The sequence below is a fragment of the Chinchilla lanigera genome, unplaced genomic scaffold (genome assembly GCF_000276665.1).
Source record: "Chinchilla lanigera isolate Chin_1 unplaced genomic scaffold, ChiLan1.0 scaffold00045, whole genome shotgun sequence".
NCBI classification, from domain to species: Eukaryota; Metazoa; Chordata; class Mammalia; order Rodentia; family Chinchillidae; genus Chinchilla; species Chinchilla lanigera.
The window spans coordinates 12,387,849-12,411,171 of record NW_004955446.1 but is presented as its reverse complement, the minus strand read 5'-3'; the positions used below and the strand labels follow the sequence as shown (position 1 = coordinate 12,411,171).

At 35.2% G+C, this 23,323-nt stretch overlaps 1 protein-coding gene and 1 long non-coding RNA gene across 3 annotated transcripts in view; one reads left to right on the top strand and one right to left on the bottom strand.

Annotated features, from left to right (window-relative positions):
• The window catches only part of Dhx29 (DEAH (Asp-Glu-Ala-His) box polypeptide 29), a 50,491-nt gene that overhangs the window by 1,643 nt on the left and 25,525 nt on the right, over positions 1–23,323 (bottom strand). For both annotated transcript variants that reach the window (XM_005392696.2, XM_005392697.2), the window contains 14 exons: positions 18,794–18,970; positions 17,978–18,115; positions 13,451–13,595; positions 13,212–13,329; positions 12,110–12,194; positions 10,587–10,675; positions 9,296–9,424; positions 9,139–9,214; positions 8,170–8,394; positions 6,365–6,501; positions 5,895–5,988; positions 3,998–4,300; positions 2,976–3,107; positions 1,641–1,737 (listed from right to left, as the gene is read on the bottom strand). In XM_005392696.2, the coding sequence (XP_005392753.1) occupies positions 1,641–1,737; positions 2,976–3,107; positions 3,998–4,300; positions 5,895–5,988; positions 6,365–6,501; positions 8,170–8,394; positions 9,139–9,214; positions 9,296–9,424; positions 10,587–10,675; positions 12,110–12,194; positions 13,212–13,329; positions 13,451–13,595; positions 17,978–18,115; positions 18,794–18,970 (1,945 nt within the window). The remainder of the gene's footprint in view (positions 1–1,640; positions 1,738–2,975; positions 3,108–3,997; positions 4,301–5,894; positions 5,989–6,364; positions 6,502–8,169; positions 8,395–9,138; positions 9,215–9,295; positions 9,425–10,586; positions 10,676–12,109; positions 12,195–13,211; positions 13,330–13,450; positions 13,596–17,977; positions 18,116–18,793; positions 18,971–23,323) is intronic.
• Positions 1,341–6,457, top strand: LOC106149460. The gene is made up of 3 exons (XR_001235656.1): positions 1,341–1,382; positions 4,530–4,631; positions 6,370–6,457. It is a non-coding gene; the product is annotated as an uncharacterized LOC106149460 (long non-coding RNA).

Below are 23,323 nucleotides of genomic sequence, written 5' to 3'. Positions count from 1 at the left end.
AATGTTTAGATTATGTTGAGACCTGATCTAAGTTTCTAGTGATACAAGAAAACTGATACAGTTCAATGTTTATGCATTCAAAACTTAGTTATACAAATGGACACCGAGTGTGAGTCTTCAGGGTAGGACCATTTATCTATCAGCAGCTTCCCAATTTGCCAGGCTGTGAGAATTAACTGCGGATACTTTGTCACATGTAATAATCACAAGGAACTCACTGATCAATTGTTAACATTATTAAAAACAGAAAAACCAAACTGAAATGCTTCATGATGTGATGCCATGGGAAGAATATAGTACCAATTAAAAAATATTGTTTTCCTAAAACTCAACTCTAATCAAGCCTATAGGTATGTGACTAAAGTAGCAGCTTAGAGGAAATTTAAGAGCTACTGAACTTGTTCAACCAAAGCTTAAGGATGCAACCAACCAAATTCTACAAGTGTGACATTCCACCAGAGAAATAACCCACTCAAAAATATAATAAACTACATTTAAAAAGGAGATGGTAGTAGAGGGAAAGTGTTACTGAATAAAAAGCTAGTAATCATAATATGACCATAGGCTTCACCTATACAGAAGATTAATATGGCTTTGGATCTTATTTTTCAACTGTCAGGATGACTCTGATGATTTGGCAAATTAGGGAAACCTTGTCCCAGGCTAACTGGAAACTCAGGTGTCTATTTCAGATGTCTGTTGAAAGGTAAGGTATTTATTTTGCACAGATAATAATTTTGCATAAATGAGAAATGCAGTATGTAGAAAACTTGCTGCAATAAATCTAATAGAAAGTTGCCTATTTTCAAAAAACCACTACATTACTAAAATAGTAATGTAATTTAATAGGATGGTAATAATTAGCAAAATTTATGCTCAGTTTTTTTTTTTTTTGGAGACACGGTCTCACTATGTAGTCCAGGTTGACCTCGAACTTACAGTGATCCTACTGCCTCAGCCTCTGGAGTGCTACAACTACAGGAGTGTGCCATCACTGGGTTATGCTCAGTTTTTATTATCCCTTTTTCTGTGGAATGGCCAGGAATTTAGAAGAAAAATTGAGAAGAGACAGCAGTAAACTAAAATAATCATAAGAGAATACTTACATTGTGAATAGGGTAATCACACATTGTCTGAAATTGGTAGAATTCAGCATAAAATATTTTATTAAATTTTTGGGCCCCTTTTCTTTTGTCCATCATTCATCTATCTATCTATCTATCTATCTATCTATCTATCTATCTATCTACCTACCTACCTACCTACCTACCTACCTACCTACCTAATCTATCTGTCTTTTGACAGGGTCTTGCTAACCTGCCTAGGCTGGCCTTGAACTTGGGATGCTCCTGATTCAGCCCCCCAAGCAGCTGAGATTACAGGTAAGTGCCACTGTGCCTCATAAAATAATTTTTAATCACATGTAATTTATGAGTTCAATGTGCTACTCTGCACTTAATGTTAAATAACTTCTAAACTGTTAAAAGACTCTCTTAGAAAGGTTTTCTATGCATTAATGCATATAGGTATGTTTACACACATACATATAAAGAATATATATATATATATATATATATATATATATATATATATATATATATATACAGATACTCTCAACTATATTACAATTACATACTTACTTTCAAGAGACATCTTTGGATTTTCAAGCTTTTTCCTTAAAACAGAATCAATGAGAACTCTTAGCTGCTTGAAAATGACAGCTATCTTTACAGGAGCCTATTGAGGAGTCAAAAAAATGGCCAAAGTTAATTCATGGAAATATGAATGTGTTTAAATAAAGAAAAGCATGTATTATACATCTTACCTGACTTAATTCATCTTGATTTTTAACAGAAAATACAATGGAGTAAAATATGGGTAAATCATTTCTGGTAGCTACACTGTACAAATCTTCTGATTTCCTTTTTCTTTTGCTGTAACTATTATTCTAATAACTTTACTCTTACATAAACTCTGTGGGAGTCATGACTGAAGTTTTGGGGACAGAAATTTGTTAACGGCCCTACTGAAATATAATTTACAAACCATAAACATGTACGCTCCTTGCTAAGGGTCTTTGCTTTTTCAGGGTCTCACTTTGTAGTGCAGACTGGCCTCGAACTCAAAGTGATTCTCCTGCCTCAGACTCCCAAGTGCTAGGATTATAGGCATGTACCACCACATGGGTTTCAATGATTTTAGTAAATTTATAGGGTTGTTCAAGTATTACCACAATGCAGTTATAGAACAGCTCCACTGCTCCAGCTTCTCTGCATGAACCAAATACTGTACTTTTTTAAAGTTGTGTGTAAAACTCACCTTTCTAGTTCAAGACACAACTATCATGCTATAGCATAATGGAACACATTGTATTTGCTTAGTTTATGCTAATCAATATTGCCAGGGCTACAGTGGAATTAACTTATTACCAGAAACAGACAGCTTGGTCTAATGTATCCAAAGAAAGTGACAGCATGTGTTAAAAACTATGAATGGTCTTTGTATGGGTGGCCAAATGTAGTAGAATAAGCAAGTGTTAGAGGGCTGATAATCCTAGGTTTGAGTCTTGCTCTACCAATAAACAACCAATATAATCTAGGAAAGTTATTTAATTTCTTACTGTGCTTGAGGGACTTTATACAAAGAGAAACCATAAAGATCATCTAAAAAGGTTGTCAGGATATTATATTGGATAATGTATATAATTATATTGGATATTACATTGGATAGTGTATATAAAACTGGTAACAATATATTTTGATTTTCAAATTTAATAGATTTAAAAGCATAAAGATAAAATAAAGAAGTCTTCTACTCTAAGTTATTATAGGAAGAGAGTACATAAACTTCAAAATTTTAAAGCTTTAATGATATTAGAAGCGAGTACATAAACTTCAAAATATTAAACCTCTACTGTAATGGCATTAGAAGCTGAAAATTTTTATGTGACCAATAAAATCAGTTGTGTTGTGTACCTGAAAATAGATCCAGCCATCAACAGAAAGAAGACGTTCCCGGTGTTGAACTTCTATCTCACCTCCAAAGAGTAAAACTGGAAAAGGAGTTATTAGCGTTGTTTCCCTTAAATACACTCTGCCATACCTTATCTATATAAGAAAAAAAAAAAAAAAACTTCAGAGTCTAAGAATATATATTCCTGGACCATAAATGAATCTAGGTACCAGTAATTTTATAATGCTAATGGTATTAAATAATTAATGTTAAAATATAGCTACAACTAAGTTTCAAGTTTCTGTATCAATGGTCAGCTGGTCAGTAATTTTTCATGTTTTACATTTAAGCTTCAAAACGTCAGTTTTCAAACCAGTCCTTGAAACTGTGGGTCGTTGTTACTTTGAGACAGATAATGGAGGCATTTTTAATAAAGGGAGGAGAAATACGTTTCATTTTGATTGATGTGTTCTCTTTTCTCTTACACTGTCTTAAAAATGAGTCAATAAGATAGGTAACAAAAAATCTAATATGAAACACAGAATATGCCACCTTTTACCATAAGTTCAAGAAAATGCAATAGAAATGCAGCTATAATTCAAAAAGTTGATTGTTTTAACCGTAATCTATATTTGCTATTAAATTATCTTACGTCATCCATATTTCTACTACTCCATCTAACACACCCCTTATCTGAAATGGAACATACGACATATATTTTTCCCTTTTGAGACCACACCTTTTAGTGAAATACTCAGGGAACAGATTTATTATTAGCCAATATCTATTTGCTATGATTGTCTTTATTCCGAGTAGCAAACGTGATGGTCAGAGTAGAAATCTTACTAATTTTCTTTTAGTAAATTGAAGAATTAAACATGTTTTTGTTTTGTTTGAGAATCTACATGCTTCTTTGTTTCACATATAAACAAAACTGAATAGTATAAACTGAGAATTAAACGAAACACCCACTTGGGCATCCCAACTTGTCACAAATGACTTTTAGACTAATGTTCTGAGTACTGCAATTAAATGAATACTTTACCTTCTCCTGATATAAAAGCCATCCATAAGTTTGTAAGTCTCGATTTACTGAGGATGGATGTACTTGTGCTTTGCCTTGGGCTGTCTCCACAACACAAGCCAACTTTTCTGTAACATCCACTGACTTTGTATAGATTATTTTCCCCACATTGTCATACAGTCCTGCAGCCAATACAGCTTTAAGAAGGGCCATTTCTTGGAAAGAGAGTGTCTGTGAGGCTTGCTTTCCTTCCCAGCTGGTAGATGTTGTAGAAGATGAAAATCCAGCTGCCTTAACCAACTTTATTAGTTCCTGCTTTACATCCTAGATTGGTTTATGTTAAAAAAACAATCATAATTGATTAAAATACAGAAATTTCCTAAAAGCTTGTAATTTATACTACTGTTTCCTACAGGAAAGAGAATGCTAAGTTGTTTCGTTGATTGTAACCCCACCCAATTAAGCTAGAGTAGAAAAAAAACCATAAGAATATTTATGAGAACAATAAAAATATATCTGAATACAATTTCATTCACCATTTTTACTCCAATAGTGGTCCACCCCCAGCCCCTGGACATTTTTACTCAACTAAGATGATTACATACAGAACAGGACTGGAAAAGAATTCCAGAGGAATCTTGATCCTAGATTGCAGGTATCTTTACTTGTCTCTGGGAATCTCACCTGAATTTCATTAGTAACTCTGATAAAGTTTATTTATTATTTAATCTAAAATTGTGGCCAAAAATATTTTTCTACCTTTAATATTGTCAACCAGCAAAACTACTACAAGGACAAGCATTATTCAAATTCAGTGGGATACAAGTAATGAAAAGGTGATGTTTACTTGTAGGATATTCTTTAGGCTTAGCAGAGGCTCTGATTCCAGGGGAGGAAAGTGTTACAGCACCACAGAGCTGGCAAAGTGACCTAAAACCTGGCGGGTCAGAAGAGGTGAAGAAAAGGCTCAGAGCAAGAAGAGGGTGGAGGCAATCTGGAGGTCACAGGAAAGTTAAGACGACAGAGAAAAGGGCTACATTGGAGAAATACATCACTTTTGGGCCAACTAACTGGGACTTCCACATTCTGACTCTTAGTTATTTGGCCCAGAAGTGGCTATTTCCAGAATGCAGAAAATGCCATAGGACAATATACCTTGTTTTTTAAAAAATAAATACCTAATAGGAAAAAAAAAAAATGGAAAGAGCAACTATAGATGAAGAGACTTACGGACATATCAACCAAATTTAATGTGCAAACCTTGTTTAGCTCATGATTTGAACTATCTATAAAGAATTTAAGAGCTCATTGGGATATTTAAACATTATATATTTGATGATATTAAGGAACCCAGTGATAACATTAAAGGAAAAACAAAGAGTCCTATAATTTAGAGATACACAATGATCTGACACCTTGGATTTGCATAAAAATAATCCAGAGAACAGAAAACAAGGTTGGCCACATGTTGGCAGTTACAGAAACAGGTACACGGGACTTCAGTATAGTAGTCTACTTTTTGGTATGTTTGAAGTTTTCCATAATTAAAGAAAAATAACAATTTTCAGAGTTGAAAAGAAGATAAATTAGTCTCCTTTGATTTTTTCCCCTTAAATGTGGAACTAAAAGAGATTAACTCTACTGACCCTCAGGCTAGTGTTATTTCTGTAAAATCCTGCTGCCTTTTTTGGGTCATTTGCTCAATATATAATGATTGCTAAGTAATGTTTTAATCACTGTATGATATCTACAAGTTACTAGTTAGAAGAAACGAGAATGACAAGCTTATTAACTCAACAATTGTTTATTAAATATTCACTATTTGTCAAGTATTATCTATCCTAGGCATTCCTTTTTCTGAAATAAACCTATTATAATCATCCATCTGACTGAATTAGAGAGGTGTATTAACAATTACCTCTAGGGTTAACAGCGATGTTCTATTAAGAAAGTTCCTCCGACAGTATGTGATTTCAGAACGATAGCCTCCTTCCTGCCGTGCTTTCTTCCATCTGAACAAAATGTTAATAAATGAATAAAGCTCACCATATTTTCTTTTCAAGCTCTCTTTTTCAGAGATGGTAACCACAGAAATTTTAAAATTATAATTATTTAAAGGGGTCTTGCTTGTTATAGCAGCTATATTATATAAAAATTTTAATTGTAATATGTTTTTCTGTTTATCAATAACAATAATTAAATTACTTTAAATATAAAAAATATATGCATATAATATTAAGTATATAGTTCTTAGAGAGCATATTAACTATGAATCTAACATAATTATACCTTGAGAGATGAAAAACTAAAAATAAATTTAAATCGATAATTTTTAAAAAGTTAATACCTCAGGTTAATGGCTTATTGATAACAAGATTATCTTTTTACCCTAGATATGCATTGTAGATCGTCAAGTGGTCCGAATCTGCTATAGCCAAAGCTGATTTTGCAAGATCTGCTTCATCTTTTCGACCAATTGGTGTGATAAAAGGAGACTTTTCTGTCATAACTGCTGCCAGTGTTGCCTGCGCATAAATAATAAATAATTTGTCATTAGAAATATACACTGAAAGCCGGGCTGGGTGCTGTATGTCTATAATCCTAGCATTTGGGGGATTGAGGCAGGAGGACTGTGATGAATCTGAGGCCATCTTGGGCTACACAGTGAGTCTGAGGCGAACCTGAACTATGTAGTGAGACCCTACCTCAAACAAAACAAAACAAGTACTGAAAACTGATGTGTAAAAAAGCAATTATCATAATTAAGTTCCCTGTATTTACCACACTTTACCACAGCTAACATATTTTCATTTAAGTAGTTACTTTTAATTTTGTTTTATGGACTTTAAAAACATGTTATTTATTTTTATAGCAAAGGCAAAAAAGGAACAGCACCAGAATCAGAAAAAAAAACTGGGAATGAGTATACATAATTTATAGTTTGTAAGCAGACAAAATCTCAGAATCAGAGCTCAGTTATCTTGACACCTAGACTGCTGATTTTCCATCGACTGCACTGCTATTTAAAAGTAAACTGGAGCTGGGTGTGGTGGCATATGCTGGTAATCCCAGCACTGGGGAGGCTGAGGCAGTAGGATCGTTGCAAATTCAAGACTAGCCTGGGCTACAAAGTGAGCACAAGGCCAGCCTGAACTGCATAGCGAGACCCTGTCTCAAAACAAACACACACATACACACACACACACAAAGTAAGCTGGACTACACAATCACCTACTTGTTGCAGCTTTTCAGATTAAACTATCACAGCAGAGGTTATTTTTTGAACTTGGCATGATTTTGGTGAGTACCCATTTCTTTCCCTTTTTTTCTGTTGCTGGGGACCATATCCAGGGGCTCATTCATGTTAGGCATCCCCAGCCACACAGATAATTTTAATAGGGACTAGAGTAGTAAGTTGGCCTCTTCTTACTATGGTTTTGAACAGCCTTGATTTGAACCCAGAAAAGGTCATAGCTTGATAAAACTGGAAAGGTGGAATGGCATTACAGGAATATGTCCCCAGAAATTCAGAAGGATGTAAAGAACTTTTTAATTCTGAGATAATTTCAGAAAACTCTGATAATTATTAGCTTAGAGAGTGAACCCAGATAAAAGAAAGGAAGGTTTTTTTATTCTACTTATCAAAGTCTGTGGTGTCTTAAAATTTCCTTAAAGCCAGGTGTGGTCACACATGGCTATAACCCAGCACTTGGGAGGCAGAGGCAGGAGGATCGCCTCGTGTTCAAGACCAGCTTGGATTACACAGTGAGCTCAAGGCCAGCTGAACTACATAATGAGACCCTGTCTAAAAAACCCAAACAACAACAACAAAACCTTCCTTAAGAATTAGCCACTACAAAAAAAAATTAGTACATATTTAATTAAAAAAGTGTCTCAAGTGGGTTATGATAGCAAAAGTCTAGATAAGCCAAACTCACTGAATAGTATGCTTAAGTAAAATGGGCGAATAGATGTTCAAGTATATAACAAGCTAAATGTATATTAAAAAATCCTCACCAAGTATTCAGGTCTCTTGGGCTTTAATGTTAGTACAGATATTCTATTTAGTTAAAAAATACATATATTTTTAGTTAAAATATTTTAAATTACAAATAAAAATTGTTTCCCAATTAAAACACTTTTGCAGCCAAAAGACAGTTAAAGTGAAGTAGCAGCAGAAGCATTTTACTCACCACTGGATCAAGGCAGCCAAATATGGCACCAAAAATAAGCATCTTGCCAATTTTGACATTCACAGGCAAAGCTGCAAGGTGTTGGCCCAGTGGAGTCAGCTTAGGCTCATTTAGTTCACAAGCTCCAATTTTTCGGAGTAAGTTCATTGCATTGCTGATTACTTGAAGCTGAGGAGGATCTAAGGCTTTGGAGAGGAAATCTTCAGGGGAACCAAGATTACATTTCTACATGTTGAAAAAGAATGTTAAAATTGGTATGTGATCAGAACAAAGTAACACCACCTAAAAAGATAGTATTAGAACTAATTTTTGAGTTCAGAAAGATCTTCAGCCAAGAGTAAATGTGTAAGGCTATCCTATTATAGCGGGGCGAGGGAAGAGTGTGTATGCTTGGGGACAGAGGTGGGCACGACAATGAGATCTTCCGGTCCATACTTGTAAGTTTCTTCACTACCGATTTTTATACAGTCAAACATCTAAGAACAGAAGAATGTTATAAAATCTTTCAGCTTAGGAACTCTATGGACAACATCAGTTGCTCAGTCTCAGCACTGCTCGTATCTTGGGCTGGACAGTTCTTTGTTTGGGGAGGGTACTGTCAGACGGCCAGCAGCATCCTCACCTCTACACACTACCACTGGTAGCATGTAGTCCTTGCCCAATTATAACAAACAGGCATTATAATGTCTCCAGATCAGGCCACATATCTCCTGATAGGCAATACTACATCTAGTTGAGAACTACTGGTCTAGCTTATGAGGCTGCATTTTAATCTGTAAAATATGGAAGTTTATGGCAAAATCAAAGCACAGTAGATGTACTTATAAAATGATGGGAGGGGTATATTTTAAAGAACAGTTAAATATTTAAAAATCTCCATCAACATTAAGTACAGATTAAGTTTGTCTTTTTTTCCCCTTTCTAAAAAAAGAAATAGGAACAAAACAGTCATAGTTCCTTTAAGACTACCATAATATGAAGACATAATTCCTCCAGAGGTACACGTAAAATTTCAGGAACAGAATAGTCCATAAAACTTTCAAATCTGAAAAAGAAGATAATACCTTATTAGGGATGCCACCTATTACTGCTCTGAGCTTTATAAATTTCTAGTGCTTTGCCATACCTTTCTCTTGTGTACAATCGGAAACAGAAGCCATCTCTGACCCGCCCAGCTCTCCCCTGGCGTTGCAGAGCACTGGCTTTACTGATAAAGGTCTCAACCAAAGAACTCATCTGACTGCTTTCATGGTACCTGAAGAAATATTTTAGGAAAGAGTATGTAGATGATTGATTTACACCAAAATTGCAAAAAAGCTGGAAATATCTAACTCTTAAAAATTAAATTGAACTAGCCAGGTATGGTGACACACACCTGTAATCCCAGCACGTGGGAGGCTGAGGCAGAAGGATTACTGTGAGTTTGAAGCCAGCTTGGGCTACATAGTGAGTTCAAGGCCAGACTGCACTACCCTGAGACCTTGCCTCACAAAAAGCCCTCCCCCAAAAGAAAAATTAAGTTAAACTTAGGCTAAAGAGTCCATTACTATTGAGGACAAACATTTCCCAAATCATATTTCTTATTTAAGTAAGTTAGCAAAAGCCCATACTAAATTTCATACTACCAAATTAAAAGCTTTGACACAAGGAAAAAAATATCTTGTTTAACTTACAAGAATCTGACCAAGGAATATTCAATATACCTTTTATAAGATACAAATAAATCCTGAAAATGTTTCCTCTAAAAGTACAATCAATAATTCACCTTCACTTGGATAGTAATATTCTTTTTGAGATATTGGTGTATTTACATTATATTGAGGATAATCTACATATATTTTTATTTTTTATTTTTGGTACACAGATTTTTAAAAAATGCTACAGGTGGCCTTTATTTATTTCACATAAAATAAAGTAGTAATCTTTTTGTTGGAGGTTCAGTTAAGATTATTTGTTATGTTCTAGTTATTGTATTAGGTACTTTCAACTAGGAAAATTTCATTTTCTCCATTTACATAGGAGGAACCAAATGATTATGTTATATTTTACTCAAGATTAAAGATCAGAGATTTAAATCTAGCTCTGACCCCATAACTTATGCTCTTTTATTATAAGCCCATAAATAATGCTTCCATTAAGCAATTTATTTTACAAACACAAAAAACCCTAAAGATTTATGCACTTTTCTAAAAGTTATAGTACACTGGAATTTTTTACGGTAACACCCACGATATGAAATTCTGATATTTTTGTAGGACATTCTAGGCTTTCCTATTGTTTTTCTAAGGCTTTTTGTTTTGGGAAAAATTAAGACATTTGGGATTTTCCCCTATATGATTCTGTAATTTCTCCTAAGATTTCAAGAGCCCCAAACTTCCCAGGAGAAAAATGTTTTGATTTAATAAATTAAAACTTACTTATTCTCTTTTGTTCTTCCAGTGTCAATTACAAACACAACATCTGGAATAGTGATACCCGTCTCCGCAATATTTGTTGCTAAAACAATCTGAAAAAAAACCAAAATGCTAAAACATTTATACAACGCTCAGCAATATACTATCACTTACATTTCTTTAAGTATTTTGAGCTGATGAATTTTTAAGTCAATTTTAATTTCATTCACAAAATTTACACAATTGTGATTGTGTAATTTTAATTTGCTCTAATTAGTTTCAACCTGTTAAACAGAATGAAGTTACAGGTTTTTATTACAACAAAACATATTGTAGTTTTTACAATTCCACTAATTGTAGTCAGTCATTCTAAAAATTCTAGAAGTAGAATGGGAAACTTTGAGAATAGAAGACAGCTCAGCAAAACTCTTCATAAGTTAAAAAAAAAAAAAATATATATATATAATGTAACTGGGAACTAGTTATAAATAATATAATATAAATAGTTATAAATAATATAACTGGGAACTAGGTTTCTGTCTTGGCTCTGTCACTTTACCACTGGGCCTCAATTACTTCAGTTATAAATCAGGAGGTAGAAATACATGATTTCTTAGATGTATCTAGCTCTAAAATTCTTAACGGTGATGATTGACAGTGCAACCTACTGCACTTTTTAATTATTGAATCCCTGGAGATAGACATTTAGGAAGTCCTCGGTCAAGTCCAGTAAACATTGCTGTATTTCAGTACTGCATAATACCTTTTCCTGTTATTCATTTATTCTAGGAAATGGAATGTAGATTACTGAGAGCTAGATGAGACCGATGTGATAATTCCACTTCAGTAGTGTTCAAATTTTTTTTTTTTTTTTCATTAAAAAGAACTCCTTTCTTAACAAACAAAAAATAAAACAAAAACCCTGACAAGGAAGCACAAACGTTACCAAGGCACAGTGTCAGGACCCCTGGAGTACACAAAGACCAGTTAGAAAAGCGTAAGTTTAATTCAACCGTGACTTAGCAGGACAGAAGAGAGGCTGAGCAGCTGGCAACAGTTTTTTTTTTTTTTTTTTTTTTTTCTCCGGTACCGGGAACCGAACTCACGACCTTGCACTTGCCAGGCAGGCGCTTTTTGCCGCTGAGCTAAATCCCCAGCCCCTGGCAACAGTTATGGATGGTGGCAGTTCAGGGACTAGAACCCAGTCTTCCTGCATCACAGTAAGGGATTTTTCTGATGGCTCCAAGTTCCCACACTCCCCTCACTGTGCTTTTTCCTTTTTCTGAGAGAGGGTTCAATATCTCAGAAACTTATTGCGAAGCATCTCTTCATTCACAATTCTGAACAGAGAACACAATTAAAATACTCCTAGTCCCATAACCCAATGGTCTATGTACTGTAGAAACCATTGAAAGTCTAATCCTTTGAATAGCACGTAATATAAATATAGACATGCTTGAATTTTATTATGTTAAGCTGCACAGCACTTGCAGTCTGTCATGCTTCATAAAGCACTTATTTCATGGAAGTTCTATATTGAATTTTACCTTCCTGACTCCTGGAGGAGGAGGTGTGAAGGCTGCAGCTTGATCTTGAGTTGAAAGAATAGAATGCAGAGCTATCACCTTATATCTGAAAGTTAAAATCATAGTTCTTAGCAAGAGTTTCTCTTTAGAAGACACTGCAAAGAATAACAAAATTAATTTGCACATAGGAAGCAACTTTATAGTTTTTATTATGAAATATTTAAAAACAGAAATTCACAGAATAGTCTAGCAAAAAACCCATATACACCAAACATGGAGAAAAAAATTAATATGAACACTAATCTATAACACTATAGATCGAATGTCCCATTTCTGAAAAGCTTGCAGAAGTGTTTCTGATTTTGGAGCATACTGAATTTTGACTTTTATTAGGAATACTCAACCAGTATATGAAACCTAGGGTTAAAATTTTTTTTAAAATATTCAGATGTTAGTGGGACAACCATGACAGCATTAATAAACTGTATTAGAACAGTTATTTTATTTTATTTTTCTGTCTTTTCGAGACAGGGTCTCCCTATGCAGTTCAGGCTGGCCTTGAGCTCACTTTGTACCTCAGGCTGGTCTCGAACTTGCAACGATTCTCCTGCTCAGCCTCCCAAGTGCTGGGATTACAGGCATGCGCCACCACGCCCAGCTCAGAACAGTTAAAGTGCTGATTTAACATGTATGGATGATAACCTGTGGCCTTGTTGGGGTTTTGCATGATGCACTGTTTAGGAGGAAGAAGCCACCATTTTATGCTTAGCCACAAGATTTTCACTGCTCTACCCCTTTTTATTTTATTCCTGCTTTGAGACACAGCCTCACTAGATTGCCCAGGCAGAACTTGAACTTGCAATCCTCCAGTGTCTCTAAATGCTGGATTTAATAGGTGTCAGCACCATGGCAAGCTCTGCTTAATCAAATTAAGAGAACAGAACACGTAGATATAGTACCTAAAAAATATTCACAAATGTTAGAAAAACAAAAAAACCTCTCTATACCATAGAAAATTTTAACTAAAGGTGAAAAGACTTTGAAAACAGTGAACAAGAGTTTTAGTATATTAAATGTTTTCTATTTTAAAATTATCAGGAATATCTTGAAGATCTATAGTTACCGTTCAGAATAAAATCTTCTATCATTTGACAGGAGATCATATAACTGTTGAATATGAGCAAGGCCTGGTAAAAAGATCAGTACAGCTCCTTCAATATTTCTGAATTGAGAACTTTTGTCTAAAATTGAAAAAAAGATACAATACTCAACATAAGAAACAGCATACGAAATATTAATAAAAACACCATCAGTTACTAGAAACGTCTTATCAATTAGACACATTTTAGAAACACAAATTACCTAAATATACAAGAAGTTCCAAAATGAGATCCAGGTTGATTTTATGAGGATTCATGTAGAGAATAGCATGCTGAGTGCGGTTGGTATACTTTTGGTAAAATGGATTTAAACTAGCACTTGCTCCAGTCTGAACTGGCACGTATTCCTAAAAGAAACCAAACCAGGGAAAGGTAAAAAAAAAGAACAGAGAGCATTAAGAACTTTTAGAAAAAGAAAGTATCCACAAGCATTCAGATCTGTGTTTTTTGCACTGTTACTATTATTTTATTAAAATATGCAAGAGTACAATTTTGAAAGTAGAAAAAGTATCAAAATTTCAAATATGTCTATAATTTTATCTAGCTCTTATAAACAGGAAGACCTATTATCCTGGCAATGTTAACATTAAAAGAAAAACAGTAGAAAAGTATGGTGATCGTGTATGATTACTCTTTGGCAATTAAAAAGCAGCCAGCACAAGACAGGGCACAGCTTTAATAAGATAGTGTACACTTGCCTCATTCCTTCTATAGTCTATTCTGGCTACTAAGTTCCAATGATCTCTTTTGAAATGTGCACACACACTCACCCAGACATTTTTCTTTGGTTTGTGAGATTTTAGTCCTCAATATCTCGGTTTATCTGGTTAGTTAAATGATAAAGTAATCTTAACCTAGTGTTTCCATCAGTTTGGGTACAGGCATGAAATACAAATGAAGTATCATAGATGTAATGGAGATGATAGATTTAGTACTGCTGGCAAAAAGTGGGATAACAGAGCTTTTTCAACATTTCTAAAAACAAGTAATTGAGATTAACTCTCTAGGAAGAGCTGTTCTCCTAAATAGCTTCACTATAGAGTGAGGGTTGACTTCTGCCAGGACAGAGGCTGGTAAGAAAACCAATGACCAAGATCCAGATCTTAAGAAACCTGGTGTGGTGGCACATGCCTGTAATCTCAGCACTTGAGAGGCTGTGGCAGGAGAGTTGCCAAGTTTGAGGCTAACCTGGACTACATAGTGAGTTCAAGGCCAGCCTGAACTACATAGTGAGACCCTGACTCAAAAGAAAAAAAAAAGTTCTAGACATGGGCCTGCACCCTCTTGACCACTTATGGTGATGACACAACAGAAAACACTACAGGTTTACTCCTCAATAAATGATATTGCTATGGAACTACTACAAACATTACTTCTTATTTATATGGCACTTGATTTTTACATGTGTATCTAAATGGTCCAGAATACATAAGACGACGTTAAAAATATCCACAAATGAGGACTACAATCTATGAAACAAAGATTAAAGAAATGGCCTCTTAAATTTGCTCATATGCATATCTGTTTCATCTTCTACCAAATTATACTCAAATCCACTGTTAGCCATATAATTTTTTTTTTTTTTTTTTTTTTTTTGTTTTTCTCCGGTACCGGGAACTGAACTCACGACCTTGCGCTTGCCAGGCAGGCGCTTTTTGCCGCTGAGCTAAATCCCCAGCCCCCAGCCATATAATTTTTTTAAACCTATATGATTTTAAAACTCTTCTGAAACCTGTGAACAAATGGACTTAGTAGATGTCTACAAAGTGTTTCGCCCCCACACCATCAGAATATACATTTTTCTCAGCTACACATGGGACATTCTTCAAAACAGACCACATACTAGCCCATAGAACATGCTTAAGTAAACGCAAAGGAACTGAAATTATCCCATGCATATTATCTGACCATAGTGCAATGAAATGGGAAATTAATGGCAAAAGAAACCACAAAAACTACGTAAACACCTGGAAATTAAATAACTCTCTCCTAAACAATCAATGGGTCAAAGGTGAAATTAAAGAAAAAATTAAATGGTATCTATAATTAAATGATAATGCCAATACAACATACCGGAACTTATGGGATACAATGAAAGCAGAAATAAGAGGGAAATTTATAGCAGTAAATTCTATCAGGAAAACAGGACAACCTCAAATGAACACACTAATATTGAACCTCATACATCCACTAAGAGAACAAATCAAACCCAAAGCTCGTACAAGGGAGTAGATTATAAAGATAAGAGCAGAAATTAATGCAATCAAGACTACGAAAACCAGGGGCTGGGGATTTAGCTCAGCGGCACAGCGCCTGCCTAGCAAGCGCGAGGTCGTGAGTTCAATTCCTGGTACCGGAAAAAAAACAAACCGGGAAAAAAAAAAAAAAAGACTACGAAAACCATACAAAGAATCAATGAATCCAAGTGTTGGTTCTTTGAAAGATCAAATAAAATTGATAAACCCTTTGCTGACTTTATAAAAAAGAGGATAGAAAAGACTCAAATTCATGGGATTAATAATGGGTGAAATCACAACAGACCCTATGGAAATCCAGAAGATCATTAATACTTACTTTGAGAACCTGTACTCTAATAAGATGGAAAACACAGAAGAAATGGACAGATTCCTAGAGGAATTGCCAAAACTGAATCAAAAACATATAAAAATTCTCAATAAGCCAGTATCAGCCAATGAAACTGAAAATATAATAAAAAACTTACCAACAAACAAAAGCCCAGGTCCTGATGGATTCACTGCTGAATTCTACAAGACATTTAGAGAAGATCTAATGCTACTAATGAGGAAACTCTTTAATGAAATTGATCTCAAAGTCATTCCTGGAAGCAAGTATTATCCTTTTATCAAAACCAGAAGACTCAACCAAAAAAGAGAACTACAGGCCAATCTCCCTAATAAACACAGATGTAAAAATCCTCAATAAGATATTGGCAAACAGGATGCAGAAAATCATCAAGAAGATTATTCATCATGACCAAGTAAGATTCATCCCAGGGATGTAGGGATGGTTCAACATAGGCAAATCAATAAATGTAATACACCATATGAACCGAGCCAAGGACAAAAATTATCTGATCATCTCAATAGATGCAGAAAAGCTTCTGACAAAGTCCAGCACCCATTCATGGTAAAAACCATATAGAACATTGGAATGGATGGTCTTTATTTCAACCTGATAAAGGCCATCTATGACAAACCAACAGCCAACATCATAGTACTCAGAATCTTTTTTTTTTTTTTTTTTTGGTTTTTCTCCGGTACCGGGAACCGAACTCACGACCGTGCACTTGCCAGGCAGGCGCTTTTGCCGCTGAGCTAAATCCCCAGCCCCCCCAACATCATAGTAAATGGCCCCAAACCAAAAGCTTTCGTTTTAAAAATCAGGAACAAGACAAGGACGTCCACTATCACCACTCCTATTTAATATAGTTCTGGAAACATTAGCCAGAGCAATTAGACCAAAGGGAAAAAAAAAAAAAGAATAAGGATAGGAAGGGAAGAGGTTGAATTATTATTTGCAGAAGACATGATACTCTACGTAGAAGACCCCAAAAACTCCACCAAAAGATTTCTAGATTTAATAACCAAATTCAGTATGTAGATGGATAAAGTCAACACCCCAAAATCAATAGCACTCTATATACTAACAACAAATGCACTGCGAAGAAATTAGGGAAAGAACACCTTTCCCAATAGTACCTAAAAAAATGAAATACACTTAAAGCCAATCTAACGAAGCAAAAGATCGCTACATTGAAAATTATAGTATTTTGTAATATTAATATTTGATTAAACAAAGAGTCATAGTTTTAATCTTTTGAAAGCACCTAGACTACAGAGTTTTTGTGACAGATTAAGAATACTATGACCATTCAAGAGAAGCAAATTAAAACAACACTGTGATTCTATCTCACTCCAGAAATAATGGCTATCATCAAGAGGCCAAACAATAACAAATGCTGGAGGGGATAAGGGGAAAAAGGAACCCTTCTCCACTGCTGGTGGGAGTGTAGACTAGTGCAACTATTATGGAAATCAGTATGGAGATCCCTCAAAAAACTAGGACTGGAGATCCCTTTTGACTCAGCTATTGCCCTTTTGGGTATCTTCCCAGAAAAATTAGAAACATCACACCACAGTGATATATGCACACCCATGTTTATAGCAGCACACTTTGTAATACCTAAATCTTGTAAACAACCCAAATGCCCATCAACCGAGGAATGGATAAAAAAGTGTGGTTTTTTTTTTAATACAATGGAATACTACTCAGCCGTAAAGAAGGATAAACTTGAGATATTTCTAGGAAAATGGATGCACCTTGAGACCATACTTTTAAGTAAAATAAATTGGTCCCACATGTATAAATATCATATTGTTTCTCTGGTGTGAGAAACCAAAAGCATAAATAAGGATCAGAGAGTATAAAAGATATTGTGAAATAGGAAGAAACTGTTCAGGAGAAAGGGGAACTAGGGAGGGAAGAGGGGGAAAAGGATAAAATGGAAACAAAGCTTTTTTAAATGGGGAGTGGAAGAGGGGCTGAAGAGAGGGGAGGAAGTTGGGAAAAAAAAGAGGAACTAAGATATATCATGTACAGGTGTGATCATTATGTATATCTCAATTGTACAAATAAACTTGATAAGAATAAAAAAACCTCTTGTGGTAGGTTATACCCTAGATAACATTCATACTATTTTCTTTTTTACCTTATACTTTATTCCTCCAGCTTTGCTTGTAACATTAATGGTTATTTCTTCTTCCTCCTCCAGAAATTTTTGACAATATTCTGAGTCTTTCTCAAGGACAAATCCTGTTTCTTCTATTATATCTTCAAGATGAAAAACCTACATAGAGTGAGGCACACAAACAGATAAACCCAAATTCATGTCAGTAAATCTTACTTTAAAGAGAACATGGAATTAATGCTTTTTGAATGATACCAAACTAATTTAGAAGATTATGAGAAAACCATTTTAGTATTTTTTGGAAGTGAACTTGGTTGACATAGACGGGTCTGCTGCTAAAACCTCAGGAGAAATTACATTATGGTCTTTTTTTAAAAATTTAGAAGAGTGGAATGAACAAAAAAAGCATTAAAAATAGAAACAAAGCTTTGAAGACTGCCCTGTATTTGAGGATGGGTGAAAAAGGATGCCTTACTGCCAGGGAGCCACTCTTAATCTGGATAGAGTGATTCTGATGTGAACATGTTTTATGTCCTGTACACTCAGGTCTGTTGTCAGAACTTTCCACCCTATCAACCCTTAGGCAAGGTAGCACCGGCATGTGATTCTCATGGCCATCTCCAGGGCCTCTCTTGACTTACAGCTCTAGGCTCAGAGTATAAGAACCCATTTTCGGGGCTGGGGATTTAGCTCAGCGGCAAAAGCGCCTGCCTGGCAAGCGCAAGGTCATGAGTTCGGTTCCTGGTACCGGAGAAAAACCAAAAAAAAAAAAAGAACCCATTTTCTAGGGAAACTGGTGTGAATGTAGCTTCTTACGCATATGCTCTAACAACTTACCTCAACAGGATAACTCCTTCCTGAAATTCTGAGAATAGGACAATGTGTGAAATATGTAGAAAACTTTTCACTGTCCACAGTAGCACTCATTAGAATCAAGTGTAGATCTGAACGTTTTTGTAAAATTTCCTTCAAGATACTTAGTAGGAAATCTGACTGGACACTTCTTTCATGAACCTAATGCAAAGGTAATACAAAAATTAATCATATATATATAAGATCCAGTAAGAGGATTAAATAATTCGACACCCAAATCTACTAAAAGTTCATCAATATTTAAGTACATAGTCAGTACATGTGGAGGGAGGGATCTGCATGTCTCAAGTAAAGCAGAGCCTCAGTATTAAGGATAAAGTTATTCTTTAAAATTGAAGCCAGTGAAAATCACCATATAATAAATACCATTACCAACAATAATAGAACTTTAACTTAAGAGATGGTTTAAAATCAGACCAGATGTGGCTGATAAGATTCGGTTATTTCTCAAGTTTCACTAATCCCTGCCACTAATACAAAACTATTGTTACCTCTATATAAGACAGACAATTTATCCACTATAATAAGACAAAAGGGAGATTAGTAGAATCTGTTAGGGTAACTATCACTCTCCAAAGTGGGTAGGGAGGAGGTTTTATACCCTTCCAAAGTATGTATTTCGGGAAAGCGTACTGTCAACCTGCTAGAGACCACAGACAAGGCACACTGTCAGAACTTAAATACCTGCTGAATGTATGAGTCTATCTTCTAATCTTCTGTACTGTGACTTATTTCTATCCCTTTTTATTTTGTAACAGATTGAAGGCAGCATACAAAGGTAAAGTACATCAATATAACACAGTAGGTTTAATCATTCACCTGCTGGAAAGTGTTCAGGACCTGGAAATGATTACTTGAGTTCAATTCTTAGCTTGGCCACTTACGAGTATATTTTTGGCAAAGTTATTTAAATATCTCTAGATCAATTTCCTTTTCTATAAAAGGAAAATACAAATAAAAACTTCACAGAATTGTTGTAACAATCAAATGAGATAATGCAAAGCTCTCAGACAGAGTGCACAAAAGTATAAGTACTTAGAATTGTGTTAGCTGCTGAGGATTTAAAGTTACCAAGGACAGTTCTCTTCATTTGAGAGCTGTCAGTCCAGTAGAGGATACTGTACATTACTTGTACACTGTATATTGTAAACTGTACATTACTTGTACAGTGGAAATTGTAAATTACTTATGATGAGCAGCTGATTCAGGTGATCAGAATGTTCAATTGAGAGAAACGGCCAATGATCCTGAGAAAGGAAAGATGAATTTGAAAAAGAAGAGAAAAATGATACGTAATGAGAAAGGGAGGAAAAAGTGTTTAGGTCAAGGGACACACGTGTGTATAAAATCATGGTGGATGTGTGAACCTCTGGGTTATCCCCATCACCCCTAAAAACCAACCAAACAAAAAATAATCACAGTACAAAGGGGCATCATAATGTACTGGGGAATTTGAAAACAAACAATGATTTGAGCATAGGATGAGAGATATACAAAAGATTAAAGGTGGAGAGATATTTAATAAGCCTTTGTAAACCATGTTAAGGAGCTGAGACTTTACCTACTGAACCAAGGAGTCAGTAGGACAGATTAAAGCACTTTAAAGTAGGAAAGAAAACAGCATGGCCTGAGTTTTATTTTAGAAACAATACTCTGGCTATAATGTGGAGAATTTAATTCATGAGAGGCTATGAATGTTTGATGTTTTTGCTTTGGTGATTTGACTAGGTGGCTGTGGGGATCATTCACTGAGATTCAGAAGCGAGAAGGAATGAGCAGAGAGGGGAAATACTGTTTCCCTGGTGGCACAGCCCTTTAATCCCAGTGCTCAGGAGGCTGAGGAAGGACTGCCAGGAGTTTGAGGCCAACCTGTGCTACATAGTGAGTTCAAGGCCAGCCTGAAATATTGTACCAAAAAATAAGTACAAATAAAAATAAAAAATAATTCATGAGAGACTTTTATAGTAATTAAGGAGATACTGGTAGATTAACCAACTGTCTATCAGATACCGTTAGTCTCAGGAACTACAAATTCATCATCTTAAAAACAATTATTTCCCCTCACTGCTCATTCCTTCTCCTTGCTTCTGAATCTCGGTGGATGACCCTCACAACCACCTACTCAAACCACCGAAGTAAAAACATCAAACATTTCTTGTTTTTTTCTTCCACATCCCCTAAATCTGGTCACCTAGTCATGTTTATTTTGCCTTTCTCAAACTCATTCTTTTTTGTCCAAATGCACTCTGGTGGTTTTACCAGGTGATCATGGGTGTCATTCACTGAGATTAAGAAGGAGGAAGACATGCAAGTTATAAGGACACAGCAGGGAGGAGAGATGTTAAATTTTGGAAATGCTCAAGTTTCTAAAGCTGTAAGCATCCAGTAGGCAGTTGGATATTTATGTCTGAAGGCCAGGAAAGAGAGCTGATAGATGATACAGACTTAGAAAACTTCAGCAAATAGATGGTTACCTTATACAGATAAGGATTAAAAAGAAAAAGTACAGCAAAGAGTTAATAAAAATGTATACTATTAAATTTACTTGGTCTGTGTCGTCAAAAAATTTAGCTGTAATCTGGGCGTGGTGGTACACTCCCACAATCCCAGGGCTTAGGGGCCTGAGGCAAGAGGATCCATGTGAGTTTGAGCCAGCCAGAGCTACATAATGAGTTTGTGGCCAGTCTAAACTTCATAAGGAAACTCTGCCTCAAAAACGAAAACAAAACAAAAACCAAAAAACTCCCCACAAACCCAAAAAGCAACAACCAAAAACAACCCCTAAAATGAAACAAAAAATTTAGCTGTAAACATACCAGAGGCCAGCAAGAAAAGCTGTTTAATTTATTTGTTGATTATAAGCTAAAACAAATCGCAGAATTCCTAATAGTAAGGCCAGGAGTACTATCCTGCACATCTTCATGAAAGAATTCTACATGGTACACTGAACAACAATGTCCCAACATCTCTTCTGTCCTTAAATCTAAAATGATGAATTTTACCTGGCTACTTTTACTCTTACTGTACTATACTAAGAGGATGATGGTATCACCCTGAAGTTAGTAATGTCTATAGATAGCTAATACCAAACTATAAAAGAACAAAGCTTCAGGAAGTTTGGTCAGTTGGTCAGATTTTTAAATTGGCGTTAGCCCTCATCTATATTTCCTGCTAATAATTTGGGGTTCTAAGAGAACTATGACAGACTAGCTGATATAAATATTTCAACTTGCCTAGCAGTAAAAATTTCTCATTAGAAACACAGTTAATACTTTGGCTCATGTTGACCCTTGACATCACTGGTAAAATTTAGGTCTGGGCCATGCAAAGCTACAACTGTGACACTTCCTCTGCTCTGTATCTGCCATGGCTTGTGTCTAGATGTCCCCTAAAGCCTCATGTGGTCACAGGTGGGGCTTTTACACAGATGGCTAGATCTAGAATGTGTGACACTGGAATTGATTCATGGTGCAATGCTAGGATCAAGGACACTAGGATTAATGGTGTGAGTGCTACTGGACCAAAGTAGCCTGGATAAGATATAAGGGATAGAAAGAGCTGTGGTTGTCCCCTGCTTGTTACCTATTGCCTGCCATGAACTGTTTCTCCTCTATGATGCCCCTCTGCTATGCCATGCTGCCTTGGAGCCAGCTGATTATGGACTGAAACCTCCAAACTATCAGCCAAAACATGCCTTTCCTCCTTCAAGTTTGGGTGTTGGATATTTTGTCTCAGTGACGAGAAAAGTAACTAAGACCACATCCCATGTGTAACTCTTCCATGGGGTGAATGGGGGCCTGCTACAGCAGCATTCCAGTCTCTTTCTTTTAAAAATATTACTGGTAACTGTACAACTTATTCCCCTATTAAGGAAAAAAGAATCATTACATAAAAATTAGTTCCTATCGTTCATTTATTACCAAAATATTAATTATTTAATAATAAATTGCCCAACCTTGTCCCACGGCAAGAAAATGGTTCAATAAATCATGGGATGTTCAAAGTATATCTCACATAAAGCTATTTAAAAATCATATTTTTGTAAAGTACCTAATGATGTGAACATTGATGTAAACAGACATGCTAAATACACATAAATGTATGAATTAAATATCAGAATTCTTTCCTGAATTATGACATTATAGACAATATTTATTTTCTATTATATTTCCTAAATAAAAAGAGGAAAATAACCAAATAATCTGTAGTCTATTAATTAAAAATAAAGTAAATAAACTTTTGATTTCTGCTCTCTGAACTTAGTGAATTAACATTCACAAAAAGCTTAGTATCACAGAAATTTTTAATAATTTCTGAATAACAGAAATGCCATGTATTTTTTCTTGAAAAATTATACACATGCAAATTAATGTACAAAACTAGACTAGTATGCCATTTACATTAAGTGTAATATTAAACTAGGCATAATTCAATTTAAGTGTGCTTTCCAATTAGGCTTGGTGTATCAAAAGGTATACCAGACATACTCAGAGG